General features: G+C 48.0%; 1 protein-coding gene across 1 annotated transcript in view; it reads left to right on the top strand.

Annotated features, from left to right (window-relative positions):
* LOC146786140 (cytochrome P450 2J5-like) overlaps window positions 1-24,669 on the top strand; it is a 220,208-nt gene extending 195,539 nt beyond the window's left edge. The window contains exon 9 of the mRNA XM_085635643.1: window positions 23,459-24,669. Within this exon, the coding sequence (XP_085491769.1) occupies window positions 23,459-23,637 (179 nt within the window). The 3' untranslated portion in view covers window positions 23,638-24,669. The remainder of the gene's footprint in view (window positions 1-23,458) is intronic.
* The last annotated feature ends 800 nt before the right edge of the window (window positions 24,670-25,469 follow it).

The raw sequence follows: 25,469 nt of genomic DNA, 5'->3' as shown, positions 1-25,469 counted from the left end.
ATGAGCTACCCTAAACCCTAAAACACTACCACCAGCATGACAACCTACACTACCCAAACACAACTGTGATACCCAAAACCCTAAAAAACCACCCCCAGCATGCCCCCTATACTACCCAAATACCACTGCGCTACCCTAAACCCGAAAACACCACCTCAGCACGACCCCCTACATTAACCAAACACCACTTCGCTACCATAAACCCTAAAACACTACCCCGAGCATGATCCCCTACACTACCCAAACATCAAAGTGGTACCACTGGCCTAATCCCTAAAACACTACCCCCAGCACAACCACCTACACTACCCAAACACCAATGAGCTACCCTAAACCCTAAAACACTACCACCAGCATGACAACCTGCACTACCCAAACACCACTGTGATACGCAAAACCCAAAACACCACCCCCAGCACCACCCCCTACACTACCCAAACACCACTGCGCTACCCAAAACCCTAAAACACCACCCCAGCACGCCCCCTACACTACCCAAACACCACTGCCCTACCCTAAACCCTAAAACACTACCCCAGCACGACACCCTTTTCTACCCAAACACAAGTGGGCTACCCTAAATGACCCAATGCATTATCCAAAAAACACTGCACTACCCTAAACCTCAAAACACTTTCCCAGAACGATCCCCTACACTACCCAAACACCACTGCACTACCCTTAACCCTAAAACACTACCCGAGCATGACCCCCCTACACGACCCAAGCACCACTGCAATACATCTACCCCCAGCACGACCCCTGAAACTACCCTCCCACCACTGCACTACCCTAAACCCTAAAACACGATCCCCTATACAACACAAACACCACTGCACTACCCTGAACCCTAAACCACTACCCCCAGCACGACCCCCTACACTACACAAACACCACTGCACTACCCTAAACCCTAAAACACTACCCTCAGCCCGACCCCCTACACTACACAAAAACCACTGCACTACCCTAAACTGTAAAACATTACCCTAGCACAAACCCCCAAACACTACCCAAGCACCACTGCACTACCCTAAACAATAAATCTACCCTATCACGACCCCCTACAATACCCAATCACCACTGACCTACCCTAAACCCTAAAACACCTCCACCAGCATGACCCCCTACATTACCCAAACACCTCTGAACTACCATAAACCCTAAAACAATACCCGAGCACGACCCCCTACAATACCCAAACATCAAAGTGGTACCCTGGCCTAAACCCTAAAACACTACCCCCAGCACAACCACCTACACTACCCAAACACCAATGCGCTACCCTAAATTCTAAAACACTACCACCAGCAAGACAACCTACACTACCCAAACACCACTGCGCTACCCAAAAACCCAAAATACCACCCCCAGCACGACCCCCTACACTACCCAAACACCACTGCGCTACCCAAAACCCTAAAACACCACCCCCAGCATATCCCCCTACACTACCCAAACACCACTGCGCTACCCTAAACCCTAAAACACTACCCCAAAACAACAGCCTACATTACCCAAACACCACTGCGCTACCCTAAACCTAAAAAAAATACCCCAGCACAACCCTCTACACTACCCAAACACCACTGCGCTACCATAAACCCTAAAACATTACCCCGAGCACGACCCCCTACAATACCCAAACATCAAAGCAGTACCCTGGCCTAAACCCTAAAAACTAGCCCCAGCACAACCACCTACACTACCTAAACACCAATGCGCTACCCTAAACCCTAAAACCCCACCACCAGCAAGACAACCTACACTACCCAAACACCACTGCGCTACCCAAAACCCCAAAACACCACCCCCAGCATGGCCCCCTACACTACCCAAACACCACTGCGCTACCCTAAACCCTAAAACACTACCCGAGCACGACAGCCTACATTACCCAAACACCACTGCGCTACCTTTAACCCTAAAACACAACCCCAGCACGACCCCCACACCACTGCACTACCCTAAACAATACATCTATGCCCAGCACGACCTCCTACACCACCCACCCACCACTGCACTACCCTAAACCCTAAAATACTAACCCAGCACGAACTCCCAAACACTACCCAAACACCACTGCACTATCCTAAACCCTAAATCTGCCCCCAGCATGAACCCCTACAATACCCTATCACCACTGACCTACCCTAAACCCTAAAACACTATCCCCAGAATGACACCCTATACTACCCAAACACAAGTGGGCTACCCTAAACTCTAAAACACTGCCCCCAGCACGACACCCTAGACTACCCAAACATCACTGCAGTACCCTAAACCCTAAAACACTAACACCAGCATCACCCGCTACACTACCCAAACACCACTGCGCTACCCTAAACCTTAAAACACTACTCCCAGCACAACCCCCTACACTACCCAAACACAACTGCACTACCCAAAACAATACTGCTACCCCCAGCACCACCCCCCCACACTACCCTCCCACTACTGCACTACCCTAAATCCTAAAACATGACACCCTATACTACACAAACACCACTGCACTACCCTGAACCCTAAACCACTACCCCAGCACAACCCCCTACACTACACAGACACCACTGCACTACCCTAAACCCTAAAACACTACACTCAGCACGACCCCCTACACTACACAAACACCACTGCACTACCCTAAACTGTGAAACACTACCCCAGCACAAACCCCCAAACACTACTCAAACACCACTGCACTACCCTACACCCTAAATCTACCCCAAGCACGACCCCCTACAATACACAAACACCACTGACCTACCCTAAACCCTTAAACACTACCCCCAGCACAACACCCTATACTACCCAAACACAAGTGGGCTACCCTAAACCCTAAAACACTGCCCCCAGCACGACACCCTAGATTACCCAAACATCACTGCAATACCTTATACCCTAAAATACTACCCCCAGCATGACCCCCTACACTACCCAAACATCACTGTGGTACCCTAAATTCTAAAACACTATCCCCAGCACGACCCCCTACACTACCCAAACACCACCGCGCTACCCTAAACCCTAAAACACTATTCCCAGCATGACCCACTACACTACCCAAACACCACTGCGCTACCCTAAACCCTAAAACACTACCCCAGGCACGAGCCCCTACACTACCCAAACACCACTGCCCTACCCAAAACCCCAAAACACCACTTCAGCACGACCCCCTACATTACCCAAACACCACTGCACTACCATAAACCCTTAAACACTACCCTGAGCACAACCCCCTACACTACCCAAACATCAAAGCGCTACCCCAAACCCCAAAACACCACCCCTAGCATGACCCCCTACACTACCCAAACACAACTGCACTACCCAAAACAATACAGCTACCTCCAGCACCACCCCCTACACTACCCTCCCACCACTGCACTACCCTAAATCCTAAAACATGACCCCCTATACTACACAAACACCACTGCACTACCCTGAACACTAAACCACTACCCCAGCACAACCCCCTACACTACACAGACACCACTGCACTACCCTAAACCCTAAAACACTACACTCAGCACGACCCCCTACACTACACAAACACCACTGCACTACCCTAAACTGTAAAACACTACCCCAGCACAAACCCCCAAACACTACCCAAACACCACTGCACTACCCTACAACCTAAATCTACCCCAAGCATGACCCCCTACAGTACACAAACACCACTGACCTACCCTAAACCCTTAAACACTACCCCCAGCACAACACCCTATACTACCCAAACACAAGTGGGCTACCCTAAACCCTAAAAAACTGCCCCCAGCACGACACCCTAGATTACCTAAACATCACTGCAATACCTTATACCCTAAAATACTACCCCCAGCATTACCCCCTACACTACCCAAACATCACTGTGGTACCCTAAATCCTAAAACACTATCCCCAGCACGACCCCCTACACTACCCAAACACCACCGCGCTACCCTAAACCCTAAAACACTACTCCCAGCATGACCCACTATACTACCCAAACACCACTGCGCTACTCTAAACCCTAAAACACTACCCCAGGCTCGACCCCCTACATTACCCAAACACCACTGCACTACCATAAACCCTTAAACACTACCCTGAGCACAACCCCCTACACTACCCAAACATCAAAGCGCTAACCCAAACCCCAAACCCCAAAACACCACCCCTAGCATGACTCCCTATACTACCCAAACACCACTGCGCTACCCAAAACCCTAAAACACCACCCCCAGCATGCCCCTATACTACCCAAACACCACTGCCCTACCCTAAACCCTAAAACACTACCCACAGCATGACCCCCTATATTATCCAAACACCACTGCACTACCCTAAACCCAAAAACACTACCCCAGAACGACCCCCTAAACTACCCAAACACTACACTACCCTTAACACTAAAACACTACCCCAGCACGACCCCCTACACGACCCAAACACCACTGCACTACCCTAACCAATACATCTACCCCCTGCACCACCCCTACACTACCCTCCCACCACTGCACTACCCTAAATCCTAAAACTCGACCCCCTATACTACACAAACACCACTGCACTACCCTAAACCACTACCCCAGCACAACCCCCTACACTACACAGACACCACTGCACTACCCTAAAACACTCCACTCAGCACGACCCTGTACACTACACAAACACCACTGCACTACCCTAAACTTTAAAACACAACCCCAGCATGAACCCCCAAACACTACCCAAACACCACTGCACTACCCTAAACCCTAAATCACTACCCCCTACACCACACAGCCACCACTGCACTACCCTAAACCCTAAAACACTTCCCTCAGCACGACCCCCTACACTACAAAAACACCACTGCACTACCCTCAACCCTAAAACACTACCCCAGCACGAACCCCCAAACACTACACAAATACCACTGCACTACCCTAAACCCTAAATCTACCCCCAGCATGACCCCCTGCAATACCCAAACACCACTGCACAACCCTAAACCCTAAATTTATCCCCAGCACGAACCCTTACACTACCCAAACACCACTGCACTACCCTAAACCCTAAAACACTGCCCACAGAACGACCCTCTACACTACACAAACACCACTGCACTACCCTAAACCCTAAAACACTACCCCCAGCATGACCCCCTACACTACACAAACACCACTGCACTACCCTAACCCCTAAAAAACAACCCCAGCATGACCCTCTACACTACCCAAACACCACTGCACTACACTAAACCCTAAAATACTAACCCCAGCAGGACCCCCTACACTACCCAAACACCACTGCACTACCCTAAACCCTAAAACACTACCTCCAGCATGACCCCCTACACTACCCAAACAACACTGCACTACACTAAACCCTAAAACACTACCCCAGCACAACCTCCTACACTACCCAAACACCACTGCACTACCCTAAACCATAAAACACTACCCCCAGCACGACCCCCTACACTACCCATACACCACTGCACTACCGTAAACCCTAAAACAGGACCCCCTACACCACACAAACACCACTGCACTACCCCAAACCCTAAAACACTAGCCCCAGCACGACCCCCTTCACTACCCAAACACCACTGCGCTACCCTAAACCCTAAAACACTACCCCCAGCACAACCCCCTACACTACCCAAACACTACTGCGCTACCCTAAACCCTAAAACTCTACCCCCAGCACAGCCTCCTACACTACCCAAACACCACTGCACTACCCTAAACCATAAAACACTACCCCAGCATGACCCTCTACACTACCCAAACACCACTACACTACTCTAAACCCTAAAACACTACCCCCAGCAGGACCCCCTTCACTACCCAAACACCACTGCTCTACCCTAAACCCTAAACCACTACCTCCAGCACGACCCCCTATACTACCCACAGACCACTGCACTACCCTAAACACTAAAACAGGATCCCCTACACTACACAAACACCACTGCACTACCCTAAACCCTAAAACACTACCCGCAGCATGACACCCTACACTACACAAACAGCACTGCACTACCCTAAACCCTAAAACACGACCCCTATACTACACAAACACCACTTCACTACCCTTAACCCTAAACTACTACCCCCAGCACGACCCCCTACACTACACAAACACCACTGCACTACCCTAAACTGTAAAACACTACCCCAGCACAAACCCCCAAACACTACCCAAACACCACTGCACTACCCTACAACCTAAATCTACCCCAAGCACGACCCTCTACAGTACACAACACCACTGACCTACCCTAAACCCTTAAACACTACCCCCAGCACAACACCTATACTACCCAAACACAAGTGGGCTACCCTAAACCCTAAAACACTGCCCCCAGCACGACACCCTAGATTACCTAAGCATCACTGCAATACCTTATACCCTAAAATACTACCCCCAGCATTACCCCCTACACTACCCAAACATCACTGTGGTACCCTAAATCCTAAAACACTATCCCCAGCACGACCCCCTACACTACCCAAACACCACCGCGCTACCCTAAACCCTAAAACACTACTCCCAGCATGACCCACTATACTACCCAAACACCACTGCGCTACTCTAAACCCTAAAACACTACCCCAGGCTCGACCCCCTACATTACCCAAACACCACTGCACTACCATAAACCCTTAAACACTACCCTGAGCACAACCCCCTACACTACCCAAACATCAAAGCGCTACCCCAAACCCCAAACCCCAAAACACCACCCCTAGCATGACTCCCTACACTACCCAAACACCACTGCACAACCCTAAACCCTAAATTTATCCCCAGCATGAACCCTTACACTAACCAAACACCACTGCACTGCCCTAAACCCTAAAACACTACCCCAGCACGACCCCCTACACTACCCAAACACCACTGCACTACCCTAAACCCTAAAACACTGCCCACAGAACGACCATCTACACTACACAAACACCACTGCACTACCCTAAACCCTAAAACACTACCCCCAGCATGACCCCCTACATTACCCAAACACCACTGCACTACCATAAACCCTTAAACACTACCCTGAGCACAACCCCCTACACTACCCAAACATCAAAGCGCTACCCCAAACCCCAAAACACCACCCCTAGCATGACTCCCTACACTACCCAAACACCACTGCGCTACCCAAAACCCTAAAACACCACCCCCAGCATGCCCCCTATACTACCCAAACACCACTGCCCTACCCTAAACCCTAAAACACTACCCACAGCATGACCCCCTATATTATCCAAACACCACTGCACTACCCTAAACCCAAAAACACTACCCCAGAACGACCCCCTAAACTACCCAAACACCACTACACTACCCTTAACACTAAAACACTACCCCAGCACGACCCCCACACGACCCAAACACCACTGCACTACCCTAACCAATACATCTACCCCCTGCACCACCCCTACACTACCCTCCCACCACTGCACTACCCTAAATCCTAAAACTCGACCCCCTATACTACACAAACACCACTGCACTACCCTAAACCACTACCCCAGCACAACCCCCTACACTACACAGACACCACTGCACTACCCTAAAACACTCCACTCAGCACGACCCTGTACACTACACAAACACCACTGCACTACCCTAAACTTTAAAACACAACCCCAGCATGAACCCCCAAACACTACCCAAACACCACTGCACTACCCTAAACCCTAAATCACTACCCCCTACACCACACAGTCACCACTGCACTACCCTAAACCCTAAAACACTTCCCTCAGCACGACCCCCTACACTACAAAAACACCACTGCACTACCCTCAACCCTAAAACACTACCCCAGCACGAACCCCCAAACACTACACAAATACCACTGCACTACCCTAAACCCTAAATCTACCCCCAGCATGACCCCCTGCAATACCCAAACACCACTGCACAACCCTAAACCCTAAATTTATCCCCAGCACGAACCCTTACACTACCCAAACACCACTGCACTACCCTAAACCCTAAAACACTGCCCACAGAACGACCCTCTACACTACCCAAACACCACTGCACTACCCTAAACCCTAAAACACTACCCCAACAGGACCCCCTACACTACCCAAACACAACTGCACTACCCTAAACCCTAAAATACTACCCCCAGCACAACCTCCTACACTACCCAAACACCACTGCACTAACCCTAAAACACTACCCCAGCACGACCCCCTACACTACCCAAACACCACTGCACTACCCTAAACCCTAAAACACTGCCCACAGAACGACCCTCTACACTACACAAACACCACTGCACTACCCTAAACCCTAAAACACTACCCCCAGCATGACCCCCTACACTACACAAACACCACTGCACTACCCTAAACCCTAAAAACCAAACCCCAGCATGACCCTCTACACTACCCAAACACCACTGCACTACCCTAAACCCTAAAACACTAACCCCAGCAGGACCCCCTACACTACCCAAACACCACTGCACTACCCTAAACCCTAAAACACTACCTCCAGCATGACCCCCTACACTACCCAAACAACACTGCACTACACTAAACCCTAAAACACTACCCCAGCACAACCTCCTACACTACCCAAACACCACTGCACTACCCTAAACCATAAAACACTACCCCCAGCACGACCCCCTACACTACCCATACACCACTGCACTACCGTAAACCCTAAAACAGGACCCCCTACACCACACAAACACCACTGCACTACCCCAAACCCTAAAACACTAGCCCCAGCACGACCCCCTTCACTACCCAAACACCACTGCGCTACCCTAAACCCTAAAACACTACCCCCAGCACAACCCCCTACACTACCCAAACACTACTGCGCTACCCTAAACCCTAAAACTCTACCCCCAGCACAGCCTCCTACACTACCCAAACACCACTGCACTACCCTAAACCATAAAACACTACCCCAGCATGACCCTCTACACTACCCAAACACCACTACACTACCCTAAACCCTAAAACACTACCCCCAGCAGGACCCCCTACACTACCCAAACACCACTGCTCTACCCTAAACCCTAAACCACTACCTCCAGCACGACCCCCTATACTACCCACAGACCACTGCACTACCCTAAACACTAAAACAGGATCCCCTACACTACACAAACACCACTGCACTACCCTAAACCCTAAAACACTACCCGCAGCATGACACCCTACACTACACAAACACCACTGCACTACCCTAAACCCTAAAACACGACCCCTATACTACACAAACACCACTTCACTACCCTTAACCCTAAACTACTACCCCCAGCACGACCCCCTACACTACACAAACACCACTGCACTACCCTAAACTGTAAAACACTACCCCAGCACAAACCCCCAAACACTACCCAAACACCACTGCACTACCCTAAAACCTAAATCTACCCCAAGCACGACCCCCTACAGTACACAAACACCACTGACCTACCCTAAACCCTTAAACACTACCCCCAGCACAACACCCTATACTACCCAAACACAAGTGGGCTACCCTAAACCCTAAAACACTGCCCCCAGCACGACACCCTAGATTACTTAAACATCACTGCAATACCTTATACCCTAAAATACTACCCCCAGCATTACCCCCTACACTACCCAAACATCACTGTGGTACCCTAAATCCTAAAACACTATCCCCAGCACGACCCCCTACACTACCCAAACACCACCGCGCTACCCTAAACCCTAAAACACTACTCCCAGCATGACCCACTATACTACCCAAACACCACTGCGCTACTCTAAACCCTAAAACACTACCCCAGGCTCGACCCCCTACATTACCCAAACACCACTGCACTACCATAAACCCTAAAACACTGCCCACAGAACGACCCTCTACACTACACAAACACCACTGCACTACCCTAAACCCTAAAACACTACCCCCAGCATGACCCCCTACACTACCCATACACCACTGCACTACCGTAAACCCTAAAACAGGACCCCCTACACCACACAAACACCATTGCACTACCCCAAACCCTAAAACACTACCCTGAGCACAACCCCCTACAATACCCAAACATCAAAGCGCTACCCCAAACCCCAAACCCCAAAACACCACCCCTAGCATGACTCCCTACACTACCCAAACACCACTGCGCTACCCAAAACCCTAAAACACCACCCCCAGCATGCCCCCTATACTACCCAAACACCACTGCCCTACCCTAAACCCTAAAACACTACCCACAGCATGACCCCCTATATTATCCAAACACCACTGCACTACCCTAAACCCAAAAACACTACCCCAGAACGACCCCCTAAACTACCCAAACACCACTACACTACCCTTAACACTAAAACACTACCCCAGTACGACCCCCTACACGACCCAAACACCACTGCACTACCCTAACCAATACATCTACCCCCTGCACCACCCCTACACTACCCTCCCACCACTGCACTACCCTAAATCCTAAAACTCGACCCCCTATACTACACAAACACCACTGCACTACCCTAAACCACTACCCCAGCACAACCCCCTACACTACACAGACACCACTGCACTACCCTAAAACACTCCACTCAGCACGACCCTGTACACTACACAAACACCACTGCACTACCCTAAACTTTAAAACACAACCACAGCATGAACCCCCAAACACTACCCAAACACCACTGCACTACCCTAAACCCTAAATCACTACCCCCTACACCACACAGTCACCACTGCACTACCCTAAACCCTAAAACACTTCCCTCAGCACGACCCCCTACACTACAAAAACACCACTGCACTACCCTCAACCCTAAAACACTACCCCAGCACGAACCCCCAAACACTACACAAATACCACTGCACTACCCTTAACCCTAAATCTACCCCCAGCATGACCCCCTGCAATACCCAAACACCACTGCACAACCCTAAACCCTAAATTTATCCCCAGCGCGAACCCTTACACTAACCAAACACCACTGCACTGCCCTAAACCCTAAAACACTACCCCAGCGTGACCGCCTACACTACCCAAACACCACTGCACTACCCTAAACCCTAAAACACTGCCCACAGAACGACCCTCTACACTACACAAACACCACTGCACTACCCTAAACCCTAAAACACTATCCCCAGCATGACCCCCTACACTACACAAACACCACTGCACTACCCTAAACCCTAAAAAACAACCCCAGCATGACCCTCTACACTACCCAAACACCACTGCACTACCCTAAACCCTAAAACACTAACCCCAGCAGGACCCCCTACACTACCCAAACACCACTGCACTACCCTAAACCCTAAAACACTACCTCCAGCATGACCCCCTACACTACCCAAACAACACTGCACTACACTAAACCCTAAAACACTACCCCAGCACAACCTCCTACACTACCAAAACACCACTGGACTACCCTAAACCATAAAACACTACCCCCAGCACGACCCCCTACACTACCCATACACCACTGCACTACCGTAAACCCTAAAACAGGACCCCCTACACCACACAAAGACCATTGCACTACCCCAAACCCTAAAACACTAGCCCCAGCACGACCCCCTTCACTACCCAAACACCACTGCGCTACCCTAAACCCTAAAACACTACCCCCAGCACAACCCCCTACACTACCCAAACACTACTGCGCTACCCTAAACCCTAAAACTCTACCCCCAGCACTGCCTCCTACACTACCCAAACACCACTGCACTACCCTAAACCATAAAACACTACCCCAGCATGACCCTCTACACTACCAAAACACCACTACACTACCCTAAACCCTAAAACACTACCCCCAGCAGGACCCCCTACACTACCCAAACACCACTGCTCTACCCTAAACCCTAAACCACTACCTCCAGCACGACCCCCTATACTACCCACACACCACTGCACTACCCTAAACCCTAAAACAGGATCCCCTACACTACACAAACACCACTGCACTACCCTAAACCCTAAAACACTACCCGCAGCATGACACCCTACACTACACAAACAGCACTGCACTACCCTAAACCCTAAAACACGACCCCTATACTACACAAACACCACTTCACTACCCTTAACCCTAAACTACTACCCCCAGCATGACCCCCTACACTACACAGACACCACTGCGCAACCCTAAACCCTAAAACACTCCCCCCAGCACGACCCCCTACACTACCTAAACACTACTGCACTACCCTAAACCCTAAAACACTACCCGCAGCATGACACCCTACACTACACAAACAGCACTGCACTACCCTAAACCCTAAAACACGACCCCTATACTACACAAACACCACTTCACTACCCTTATCCCTAAACTACTACCCCCAGCATGACCCCCTACACTACACAGACACCACTGCCCTACCCTAAACCCTAAAACACTACCCCCAGCACAACCCCCTTCACTACCAAAACACCACTGCATTGCCCTAAACCCTAAAACACTACCACCAGCACAAACCCCCAAACACTACACAAATACCACTGCACTACCCTAAACCCTAAATCTACCCCCAGCATGACCCCCTACACTACCCAAACACCACTGCACTACCCTAAACCCTAAATTTACCGCCAGCATGAACCCTTACACTAACCAAACACCACTGCACTGCCCTAAACCCTAAAACACTACCCCAGCACGACCCCCTACACTACACAAACACTACTGCACTGCCCTAAACCCTAAAACTAGCCCTACATGACCCCCTACACTACCCAAACACCACTGCACTACCCTAAACCCTAAAACACTGCCCACAGCATGACCCTCTACTACACAAACACCACTGCACTACCCTAAACCCTAAAACACTACCCCCAGCATCACCCCCTACACTACACAAACACCACTGCACTACCCTAAACCCTAAAACACTACCCCTAGCATGACCCTCTACACTACCCAAACACCACTGCACTACCCTAAACCCTAAAACACTGCCCACAGCACGACCCTCTACACTACACAAACACCACTGCACTACCCTAAACCCTAAAACACTATCCCCACCATCACCCCATACACTACACAAACACCACTGCACTACCCTAAACCCTAAAACACTACCCCTAGCATGACCCTCTACACTACACAAACACCACTGCAATAACCTAAACCCTAAAAAACTACCCCAGCATGACCCTCTACACTACCCAAACACCACTGCACTCCCCTAAACCCTAAAACACTAACCCCAGCAGGACCCCCTACACTACCCAAACACCACTGCACTACTCTAAACCCTAAAACACTACCCCCAGCACGACCCCCTACACTACCCATACACCTCTGCACTACCCTAAACACTAAAACAGGACCCCTACACTACACAAACACCACAGCACTACCCTAAACCCTAAAACACTACCCCCAGCACATCCCCCTTGACTACCCAAATACCACTGCACTACCCTAAACCCTAAAACACTACCCCCAGCACGACCCCCTTCACTACCCAAACACCACTGTGCTACCCTAAACCCCAAAACACTACCCCCAGCATGACACCCTACACTACAAAAACACCACTGCACTGCCCTAAACCCTAAAACACTACCCCCAGCATGACCCCCTACACTATACAAACACCACTGCACCGCCCTAAACCCTAAAACACTACCACCAGCAAGACACCCTACACTACCCAAACACCACTGCGCTACCCAAAACCTCAAAACACCTCCCCCAGGACGACACACTACACTACCCAAACACCACTGCGCTTCCCAAAACCCTAAAACACCACCCCCAGCATGCCCCCCTACACTACCCAAACACCACTGCGCTACCCTAAACCCTAAAACACTACCCCCAGCATGACCACCTACATTACCCAAACACCACTGCGCTACCCTAAACCCCAAAACACTATCCGAGCACGACCCCGTACACAATCCAAACACCACTGCATTACCCTAAACAATAAATCTACCCCCAGCACGACCCCCTACACTACCCAACTCCATCGCACCCCACCTGCACAAAATCATCAACCTCTCCTTCGAGACCGCCACCTTCCCTGAGAGCTGGAAGCACGCAGAGATCAACGCCCTACTGAAGAAACCCAAAGCAGACCCGAGCGACCTCAAAAACTTCTGCCCCATCTCCCTGCTCCCGTTCCGAGCTAAGGTCATCGAGAAGATAGTGAACACGCAGCTCACGCGACACCTCGAAGACAACAACATCCTGGACCCATCACAATAAGGATTCCGCAGCAACCACAGCACTGAGACCGCCCTCGTCGCCGCCACAGACGACATCAGGATACTGCTAGACAACAGCGAGACAGCAGCCCTCATCTTCCTGGACCTCTCTGCCGCCTTCGACACCGTCTGCCACCGCACAATACGCACGCGCCTCCACGACACAGGGATCCAAAACAAAGCCCTCGACTGGATCACCACCTTTCTCTCCGTCAAAACTCCGAGAGTCCGCTTCCCCCCGTTTCGCTCCGAGGCTTTCAAGATCATCTGCAGCGTCCCACAAGGATCCTCCCTCAGCCCGTCGCTGTTCAACGTCTACATAGCACCACAAGCACGCATCACCTGACATCACGACCTCAACATAATCTCCTACGCCGATGACATGCAACTGATCCTCTCCCTCACCAAGGACCCCCTCACCGCCAAATCCAACCTTCATCAGGGAATGAAGGCTGTCGCCGACTGGATGGAGGACAGCCGGCTTAAACTGAACACAGACAAGACAAAAATCCTCATCCTCGGGTCCAACCCCTCCGCATGGGACGACTCCTGGTGGCCCACATCTCTGGGGTCCATCCCGGCCCCCACCGACCACGCACGCAACCTGGGAGTCATCCTCGACTCAAAACTCTCCATGACCAAACAAGTCAACGCAGTCTCCTCCACCTGTTTCAATACCCTCCGCATTCTCCGCAAGATCTTCAGATGGATCCCGACAAACACGAGGAAAACAGTCACCCAAGCCCTGGTCAGCAGCAGGCTCGACTACGGAAACGCCCTCTACGCCGGAACCTCGGCCAAACTCATCAGCAGACTACAGAGAATTCAGAATACCTCTGCACGCCTGATCCTCGACGTCCCACGTCGCGACCACATCTCCCCCACCTGAGGAACCTGCACTGGCTCCCTGTCGACAAGAGAATCTCCTTCAAGCTCCTGATCCACGCACACAAAGCACTCCACAAAACCGGCCAAGCCTAGCTCAACAGCCGACTCTCCTTCTACGTACCCAACAGGAAACTCCGCTCCGCTGACCACGCCCTGGCCACGGTCCCAAGCATTCGGAGAACTACTTCCGGAGGCAGATCCTTCTCCCATCACACCGCCAAGACCTGGAACACCCTCCCCATCCACCTACGCCAAACCGAAGACCTGCTGACCTTTAGGAGACAACTCAAGACCTGGCTCTTCAACCAGTAACTTCCTCCCCTCCCCCCCCAGCGCCTTGAAACCTGCCCGGGTGTGTAGTGCGCTATACAAATGACATGATTGATTGATTGATTGCACTACCCTTAACCCTAAACTACTATTGCCAGCACGAACCCCTACACTACACAGACACCCCTGCCCTACCCTAAACCCTAAAACACTACCCTCAGCACTACCCCCTACACTACACAAACACCACTGCACTACCCTAAACTGTAAAACACTACCCCCAGTACGAACCCCCAAACACTACCCAAACACCACTGCACTACTCTAAACCCTAAATCTACCCCCAGCATGACCCCCTACAATACCCAAACAAAACTGACCTACCCTAAACCCTAAAACACTACCCCAGCACAAACCCCCCAACACTACCCAAACACCACTGCACTACCCTAAACCCTAAAACACTACCCCCAGCACAGCCTCCTACACTACCCAAACACCACTGCACTACCCTAAACCATAAAACACTACCCCAACATGACCCTCTACACTACCCAAACACCACTGCACTACCCTAAACACTAAAACGCTACCCCCAGCAGGTCCCCCTACACTACCCAAACACCACTACACTACCCTAAACCGTAAAAAACTACCCCCAGCACAACCTCCTACACTAAACAAACACCACTGCACTACCCTAAACCATAAAACTCTACCCCCAGCACGACCCCTACACTCCCCATATACCACTGCACTACCCTACACCCTAAAACAGGACCCCCTACACTACACAAACACCACTGCACTACCCTAAAACCTAAAACACTACCCCCAGCACAACCCCCTTCACTACCCAAACACCACTGCACTACCTTAAACCATAAAACACTACCCCCAGCATGACCCGCTTCACTACCCAATCACCACTGCGCTACCCTAAACCCTAAAACACTACCCCCAGCACGACCCTCTACACTACCCAAACACTACTGCGCTACCCTAAACCCTAAAACACTACCCCCAGCATGATCCCCTACACTACACAAACAGCACTGCACTACCCTAAACCCTAAAACACGACCCCTATACTACACAATCACCACTGCACTACCCTTAACCCTAAATTACTACCCCCAGCACGACCCCCTACACTACACAGACACCACTGCCCTACCCTAAACCCTAAAACACTACCCCCAGCACAACCCCCTTCACTACCCAAACACCACTGCACTACCCTAAACCCTAAAACACTTTCCCAGCACGACCCCCTTCACTAACCAAACACCATTCCGCTACCCTAAACCCTAAAACACTACCCCCAGCATGGCCCCCTACACTACAAAATCACGACTGCACTGCCCTAAACCCTAAAACACTACCCCCAGCATGACCCCCTACACTACACAAACACCACTGCACTGCCCTAAACCCTAAAACACTACCACCAGCAAGACACCCTACACTACCCAAACACCACTGCGCTACCCAAACCTCAAAACACCACCCCCAGCACGACCCCCTACACTACCCAAACACCACTGCGCTACCCATAACCCTAAAACACCACCCCCACCACGCCTCCCTACACTACCCAAACACCACTGCGCTACCATAAACCCTAAAACACTACCCCCAGCATTACCCCCTACACTACACAAACACCACTGCACTGCCCTAAACCCTAATCACTACCACCAGCAAGACACCCTACACTACCCAAACACCACTGCGCTACCCAAAACCTCAAAACACCACCCCCAGCACGACCCCTACACTGCCCAAACACCACTGCGCTACCCATAACCCTAAAACACCACCCCCAGCACGCCTCCCTACACAACCCAAACACCACTGTGCTACCCTAAACCCTAAAACACTACCCCCAGCACGATCACCTACATTACCCAAACACCACTGTGCTACCCTAAACCCCAAAACACTACCCGAGCACGACCCCCTACACAATCCAAACACCACTGCACTACCCTAAACAATAAATCTAGCCCCAGCACGACCCCCTACACTACCCAACTACCATTGCACTACCCTAAACCCTAAAACACGACCCCTATACTACACAAAGACCAATGCACTACCCTTAACCCTAAACTACTACCCCCAGCACAACCCCCTACACTACACAGACACCACTGCCCTACCCTAAACACTAAAACACTACCTTCAGCACTACCCCCTACACTACACAAACACCACTGCACTACCCTAAACTGTAAAACACTACCCCCAGTACGAACCCCCAAACACTACCCAAACACCACTGCACTACTCTAAACCCTAAATCTACCTCCAGCATGACCCCCTAAAACCCAAACAACATTGACCTACCCTAAACCCTAAAACACTACCCCCAGCACAAACCCCCAAACACTAGCCAAACACCACTGCACTACCCTAAACCCTAAATCACTACCCCCTACACTACACACACACCACTGCACTACCCTAAACCCTAAAAAACTTCCCTCATCACGACCCCCTACACTACAAAAACACCACTGCACTACCCTAAACTACTACCCCCAGCACGACCCCCTACACTGCACAGACACCACTGCCCTACCTTAAACCCTAAAACACTACCCTCAAGACTACCCCCTACACTACACAAACACCACTGCACTACCCTAAACGGTAAAACACTACCCCAGTACGAACCCCCAAACACTACCCAAACACCACTGCACTACTCTAAACCCTAAATCTACCCCCAGCATGACCCACTACAATACCCAAACAACACTGACCTACCCTAAACCCTAAAACACTACCCCAGCACAAACCCCCAAACACTAGTCAAACACCACTGCACTACCCTAAACCCTAAATCACTACCCCCTACACTACACACACACCACTGCACTACCCTAAACCCTAAAAAACTTCCCTCATCACGACCCCCTACACTACAAAAACACCACTGCACTACCCTCAAACCTTTAACCCTACCCCCAGCACGAACCCCCAAACACTACACAAATACCACTGCACTACCCTAAACCCTAAATCTACCCCCAGCATGACCCCCTACACTACCCAAACACCACTGTACTACACTAAACCCTAAATTTACCCCCAGCACACACCCTTACACTAACCAAACACCACTCCACTGCCCTAAACCCTAAAACACTACCCCAGCACAACCTCCTACACTACACAAACACCACTGCACTGCCCTAAACCCTAAAACACTACCCCTACATGATCCCCTACACTACCCAAACACCACTGCACTACCCTAAACCCAAAACACTGCCCACAGCATGACCCTCTACACTACACAAACACCACTGCACTACCCTAAACCCTAAAACACTACCACCAGCATGGCCCCCTACACTACACAAACAGCACTGCACTACCCTAAACCCTAAAACACGACCCCTATACTACACAAACACCACTGCACTACCCTTATCCCTAAACTACTACCCCCAGCATGACCCAGTACACTACACAGACACCACTGCCCTACCCTAAACCCTAAAATACTACCCTCAGCACTACCCCCTACAGTACACAAAAACCACTGCACTAACCTAAACTGTAAAACACTACCCCAGTACGAACCCCCAAACACTACCCAAACACCACTGCACTACTCTAAACCCTAAATCTACCCCCAGCATGACCCCCTACAGTACCAAAGCAACACTGACCTACCCTAAAACATTTCCCCAGCACAAACCCCCAAACACTACCCAAACACCACTGCACTACCCTAAACCCTAAAACACTACCTCCAGCATGACCCTCTACACTACCCAAACACCACTGCACTACCCTAAACCCTAAAACACTACCCCAACAGGACCCCCTACACTACCCAAACACAACTGCACTACCCTAAACCCTAAAATACTACCCCCAGCACAACCTCCTACACTACCCAAACACCACTGCACTACTCTAAACCCTAAATCTACCCCCAGCATGACCCCCTACAATACCAAAACAACACTGACCTACCCTAAACCCTAAAACATTTCCCCAGCACAAACCCCCAAACACTACCCAAACAACACTGCACTACCTTAAACCCTAAAACACTACCCCAGCATGACCCCCCTCACTACCCAAACACCACTGCGCTACCCTAAACCCTAAAACACTACCCCCAGCACGACCCCCTACACTACCCAAACACTACTGCGCAACCCTAAATCCTGAAACGCTACCCGCAGCATGACCCCTACACTACCCAAACACCACTGCGCTACCCTAAACACTAAAACACTACCCCAGCACGATGTAATTTGAGATGTCATCAGTGGTGTCACTGACCATGTCCTGAATGATGTAATATGGGACGTGAGCAGCAGTGCATTGTGGGGGCGCGAGTTATAGTTAGATGAAGTAACTATAACACCGGAATTGCTATGGTTTTGTACGAGTGAAATGTCCAACTAACTATAACGTTACTGAAACCTATAGTTTTTTCAGTGAAATTTCCCCGTTATAGTTAGTTCAGATAACTATAACTCGCGCGCCAGCAAACCACTGCTCATGACATCACATATTACATCACTCATGACATGGTCAGTGGCATCACTCATGACATCACTGATGACATCATCCTTGTGATAGAGTGGCGGTCGCGCGAGTTATAGTTATCTGAACTAACTATAACGGGGGAATTTCAATGGTTTTTTACGAGTGAAATATCCAGCTAACTATAACATGTGTGAAACCTATGGTTTTTTAAGTGAATTTGCAAGGTTTTTTAAATGCTAATTCCTAACTATAACGTGTGTGAAACCTATGGTTTTTTAAGTGAATTTGTACGTTTTTTTAAATGCTAAGTTATGTATGTTTTATTATATTTTTTATATATTTATTTTACAATACGCTACCTATGTATATAGTTATAGATTGACTGTATCCTGTAATATGGAATGGCTCGTTTACATTTTTTTTTTTTTTAAGGTTTTTCACCATGCGCGCACCCCGCGTTTTTTTGAAAAAAAAAAAAGTTTTTTTCACCCTTCAGGGTCCTTCAGGGACCCCCTGACAAAGGCTTTTCACGTTCTCCACCTTTCTTTTTCACTGTCACACACAAAACACACAAAATGGCGGCCGACACTTCCTGATTTCGACCGATTCTAATGTTTACTGACATGTAACCACCAATCAGAATTACGCTCGCGCACGTTATGGTGCGCGCACGGTGCGCGCACAGTGCGCGCACGGTGCGCGCTTCTAGATATTTATGTACTTTTAACTGCAATTTTCTCAGGAACTACTGAACAGATTGACACCATATATGCAAAAGGCACATGCCTGACCTGAGGACTACCTCTTTGCCAAATTTCAAGTAATTCTGTTCAGCCGTTCGGGCTGTACCTTCGGCTAAAGGTCCTATGGGAAAATGCATGGGGAAAACGCGTTTTGGGACCCCCCTTTTTTCTCAGCCCCCGCTTGATGAATCACCCCGAGACTTTCAGGGTAGGAGCTGAGCGGAGTGCCCCATTAGTTTTGAAAATTTTGCGAGGATTCGTCAACCGGCGCCAAAGTTATTCAAAATAGAATTTTCAGATTTCCTATGGAAACTCGGTCCTAACTATAACTATCTACTGGCGACCGCCAGTAGATAATAATATATATAAATAACCATCAACAACTTAAAATTTTGTATAAACACATGAAAAACATTAATAATTTCAAATATTAAAATTTTAAATAAACAAAAACACAATAATATAAATGATATCAATATAAAATAAAATATAAAATGCAATACTTATACTATTCCCACTAGAATTTATTCAAAACTATAAAAACTATTATAGTAAATATAGAAAAAATGTAGTAATCCCAATTCAAGCAGCACAAAAATAATAAAGCTGGGTAAAATTTACAAATCTCCCTCCAGTAAATGCAACAGTAGGGAAAGTGTTGAGTTGCGGATAAGAAAAATTTACTAATCCCATTCCAGTCAGTACAACCGTAGGGAAAGTGTTGGATTGCAGAGGGGTAACATGTACTATTCCATCTCCAATGAGTGCAACAGTAGAGAAAGTGTTGAATTGCGGATGGGGAAAATTTACTATTCCTACTCCAGTCAATACAGCAGTAGGAAAAGTGTTGGAATGCGATTGGAAACCATTTATTATTCCCACTCCAATGAGTGCAACAGTAGGTAAAGTGTTGGATTGGGGAGGGGTAAATTATACTATTCCCACTCCAGTTAGTACAACAGTGGGGTAAAGTGTTGGATTGCAAAGGGGTAAAACTTACTATACCCACTCCCGTCAATACAACAGTAGGGAAAATGTTGAATAGCGGAGGGGTGAAATTTACTATCCCACAATCCAATAAATCCAACAGTAAGGAAAGTGTTTGATTGCAGAGGGGTACATTTACTATTTCCAGTCAATACAACAGTAGGGAAAGAGTTGGATTGCGGAGGGGTAAAATTTACTATTCCCACTCCAGTCAGTGCAACATTAAAAAGAAATAAAATATCTTGAACAAAATAAAATTATTTCAAAAACAAATTAAATAAAGAAAAATATAAATAGGTACCAAAAAACCTACAAATATATTTAATATTAGACATAAAAATGTTAAGATGTTAAGTGCATATAACAAACTACAAATATTATTAGAAATTAAATACAAACATCATTTTCATACAAATAAATATTTTTATTTTGAAATTATTTAACAGAAAAAAATATTTATTACATAAATTTGATTTAGTTACTTCCCACCTTATAACCCTACAAAACTTAGAACCTGCACCTATACCTTAACTTTAAATAGCACAATATGTACATTATTATTATAAATATGTATTAAAACTTACTATCAATAATTAAATATTAATTTTAATACATTCATTTTCACAATATACCCCTACAAAACACACACCTCCAAGCCTCCCTTCGCAAAAGTTTTATGTGCAAAACTTCTCAAGGACAATTCTTTGCCCAGACTACAAAAACCACGTTTTTATTCATGGTTGCTACTTTGCTTTCAATCTGTTTTCTATTTTGCCCCAATATTCACTTAAATTTAGGTAGTCTGAGTCATTTGTGTTTAAGCAAAATATGTCTGCTAATTGTTCAAAAAGGTAGATGCTAAAAACATTTTGCTGTAAGTAGAATTTTGCTCAAGAAAAACACAGCAATGGCCTATTATTAGGAGGACCATTTCCCCACTAACACGTTTTTGATGAAAGCTGTGAGAGGGGCAATAGCAGAAAGCGGCATATTTACTAAAGGTTCATGCAATGCAGGACTGCAAACAAAGTTGCTGCGCTGCATTGCAAGAAGGGGAGAGGGCTGAAAAGTGAAATCTACTAAGATAAGGAGCGCGTCAGCTCTCTCTCTCTACTGGTGCAGTTGAGGCTGCCTAGAGCAGAAGCAAACACCCTTGTTCTGCTGTTACGAGCATGATTAATTTTGTGCAGGAAGGAATACCTTCCTGCAAAAAAATAATCATTAGAGGCATATTCCTCTTTCTACACAGAAAGAGGAAGGAACAAAAATAAATTAAGATATTTCTTTGTGTTGTGCCTCTCTCTGTTGAGAGCACCAATTTGATTCAATCCCAAGTTTATAAGTCTTGGTAAATATGGGTTTGCATCAAAATACATGGGTGGATGCATGGGAAAGCCGATGCTTAACCATGTAACGCCTACCCAACACAAAGTAACACAAGGCAGCACATAGCTTTTTATTTATTAAACCACGCAAAGCCACTAAAATACACTTTGCATTGCTTAGTAAATACCAAAAAGGATTTTGCATCTTGGTTGCTCCGTAAAAGTGACGCAAATCTGACACAAAATAATAGTATCTCTGACCCAAAATCTGGATGTAGAGAGATGCTTCTCTACAATCCACAGCTGGTATTTTAAGTTATTGCACTGTGTAAAAGGATGCCTCACTTCATTCAAAGCTGTTTCGAGTTATCGCACTGCAGCTTCCCCTTTGTGCTCTTGTATGCATCTTGCCCACCCCCACATCAGGGGTATTCCTTCTCCCATGTTATTAGAGATTATGTATGTTAAACATTGCATGCGACTGCTGTAAGAGAAGTGACAGTAATGTTCTTGTCTCCCTCTTGCAGGACACCGTGTGTGTTTGGGGGAGACGCTGGCCAGGATCGAGCTCTTCATTTTCTTCACAAGCCTCCTCCGGGCCTTCACCTTCCGGCTTCCCGAAGGGGTGAAGGATGTTAACATGGACCCTGTTTTTGGTGGAACACTTCAGCCTCACCCATATCAGATCTGTGCAGTACCCTGCTAGGCTGAGCGGGCCCCTGAGCAGATGAAAGGGACAATGATTCAGAAGCGTTCTAAGTGCAGTATCAATGTCCTCCTGGCTCCTTCTTATAACCACCTACAATAGCTGAATATTAATTGAAGCACTTTCACTCCAAAACCGGCTGTTTTATTATGCTGAAGTATTTAATACTGCTGTAAAATATATGCTTTCAGCCACTTTCTGCATTTTCAGATGACCTTCCATGTGTCAGAACCTGTGACTATGTCAGGCATTCTGTCAAACTGTTAGAGAATCTCCTTTGTTATATTCCAGAGTAGGCCCATGTAGCGAAGCAGGTTATTTTTTTTACATTATCCTCACATGTAACATTTTCAGCTGTGACCTTTTGTACATATTTGCATGCATGACAATATTGGGTTAGCTTCTCTGAAACTAAACTTGTTTTCACATCTAGCTCCGCACAACATCATCACAACACCCTGGACATCATGTACAAGGTCTCATTTGGCAATACATACAAATGTCATCACTCTCTTTATCCACGGGGTTATATGGCTGTCTACATATCCATAACATCACTAATATATACGCACATTGCAAGACTGCTTTCTATTATAAAAGATGAGCATCCCAATAGATTAGCAGTGGAGGCACTTCCACCGACAGCGAGGTCCTTGTATGCTGAGAAATCACCACGCAGCGGTGCTACATCTCATGAGGGTTGTCCTGTTTCTGACCAAGGCCCTTCACTCTAACCCATCAGGTAATGGGTTTGGATAGTCTCTTGGGGGAATTCTTGGCTATACACCTGCACACACTCTAGGTACACATAGAGTAGAGTTCGGATAGTAGGAGTACGCTAGATTACCACCTTGTTGTATATGCCTGCATATATACATTGTTTCAGCACCATAGTAGAACTATATCTACTATTTACACTTTAGGTGCTTGTAATCACGTTTATCTGCTTCGCTCTACTAATCATTACAGCACATGTATTTTATGCAAGAATCATGTTGGTTCGATAAATAGTATTAAAAGCGTTTCACTGTGTATTCTCTGTATATTTCCCTGAAAATAAGTAAGCACGAGTGACTGAGCGAAAACTTCTGCACTGTTTCCATGATCCCAGAGATGGCAGGGTTGTCATGTTCAGTGGTTGCCAGAAAACCATTCTCTACCTGGTAGGTTAGGGGCGCTTACTGTGGCACTGTGAGCAAGCTGGTCTATAGGCCAACATATCCTGAGCGGGTGGCTGGAATCAGTCTTGGCATCAAGCCCCTACTTTATGTTGTCCAAATAATGTGCTGATCATACAAATTAGTAGGAACGGCACGACATGGTGCTGTCAAAGCTGGTTAGACTCTTATTTAATGGTCAAATCTGAGTAGTTCAGTTGTGCTTTCTCATGGACCCCTACTTCTATTTTAACCGGAGATATCCGTAGTGGGAAGGGAAACGAATTTGCCTCAGCAGAGTAGGTATACCCTATAAAGTGGCTGTATGTTAATATGTGCATCCTATATCTCTGTAAGATTTTAGGTAAAAACTACTGCTCTGACAATGACTGAACAAATTGAGAATGTTGAAGAGCAAGTAGAGGCTTTAAATATTTCAGAAAATTGCAGACATGCAGTTACCATGAAGTTATTACTATATGGCATCCCAGCAATAGGTGGAGATGTTACCTTCATGGTTGAGGCACGCAAAGCATTCAGAGCAGAGGTATTCTTTTCTTGAGTTAATTCATGAATACATTGAAGTTGAACCACCTGATGAGTATTTCCCGTACGTGGACTTAGAAGTCCTGTTAACTTACCACAAGCACATCAATTGGTTCAAAGGCTCCCTAC

Source organism: Triturus cristatus, chromosome 11 (assembly GCF_964204655.1).
Source record: "Triturus cristatus chromosome 11, aTriCri1.1, whole genome shotgun sequence".
NCBI lineage: Eukaryota > Metazoa > Chordata > Amphibia > Caudata > Salamandridae > Triturus > Triturus cristatus.
The sequence above is the reverse complement of the archived record's forward strand: the minus strand, read 5'-3'. Positions and strand labels throughout refer to the sequence as shown.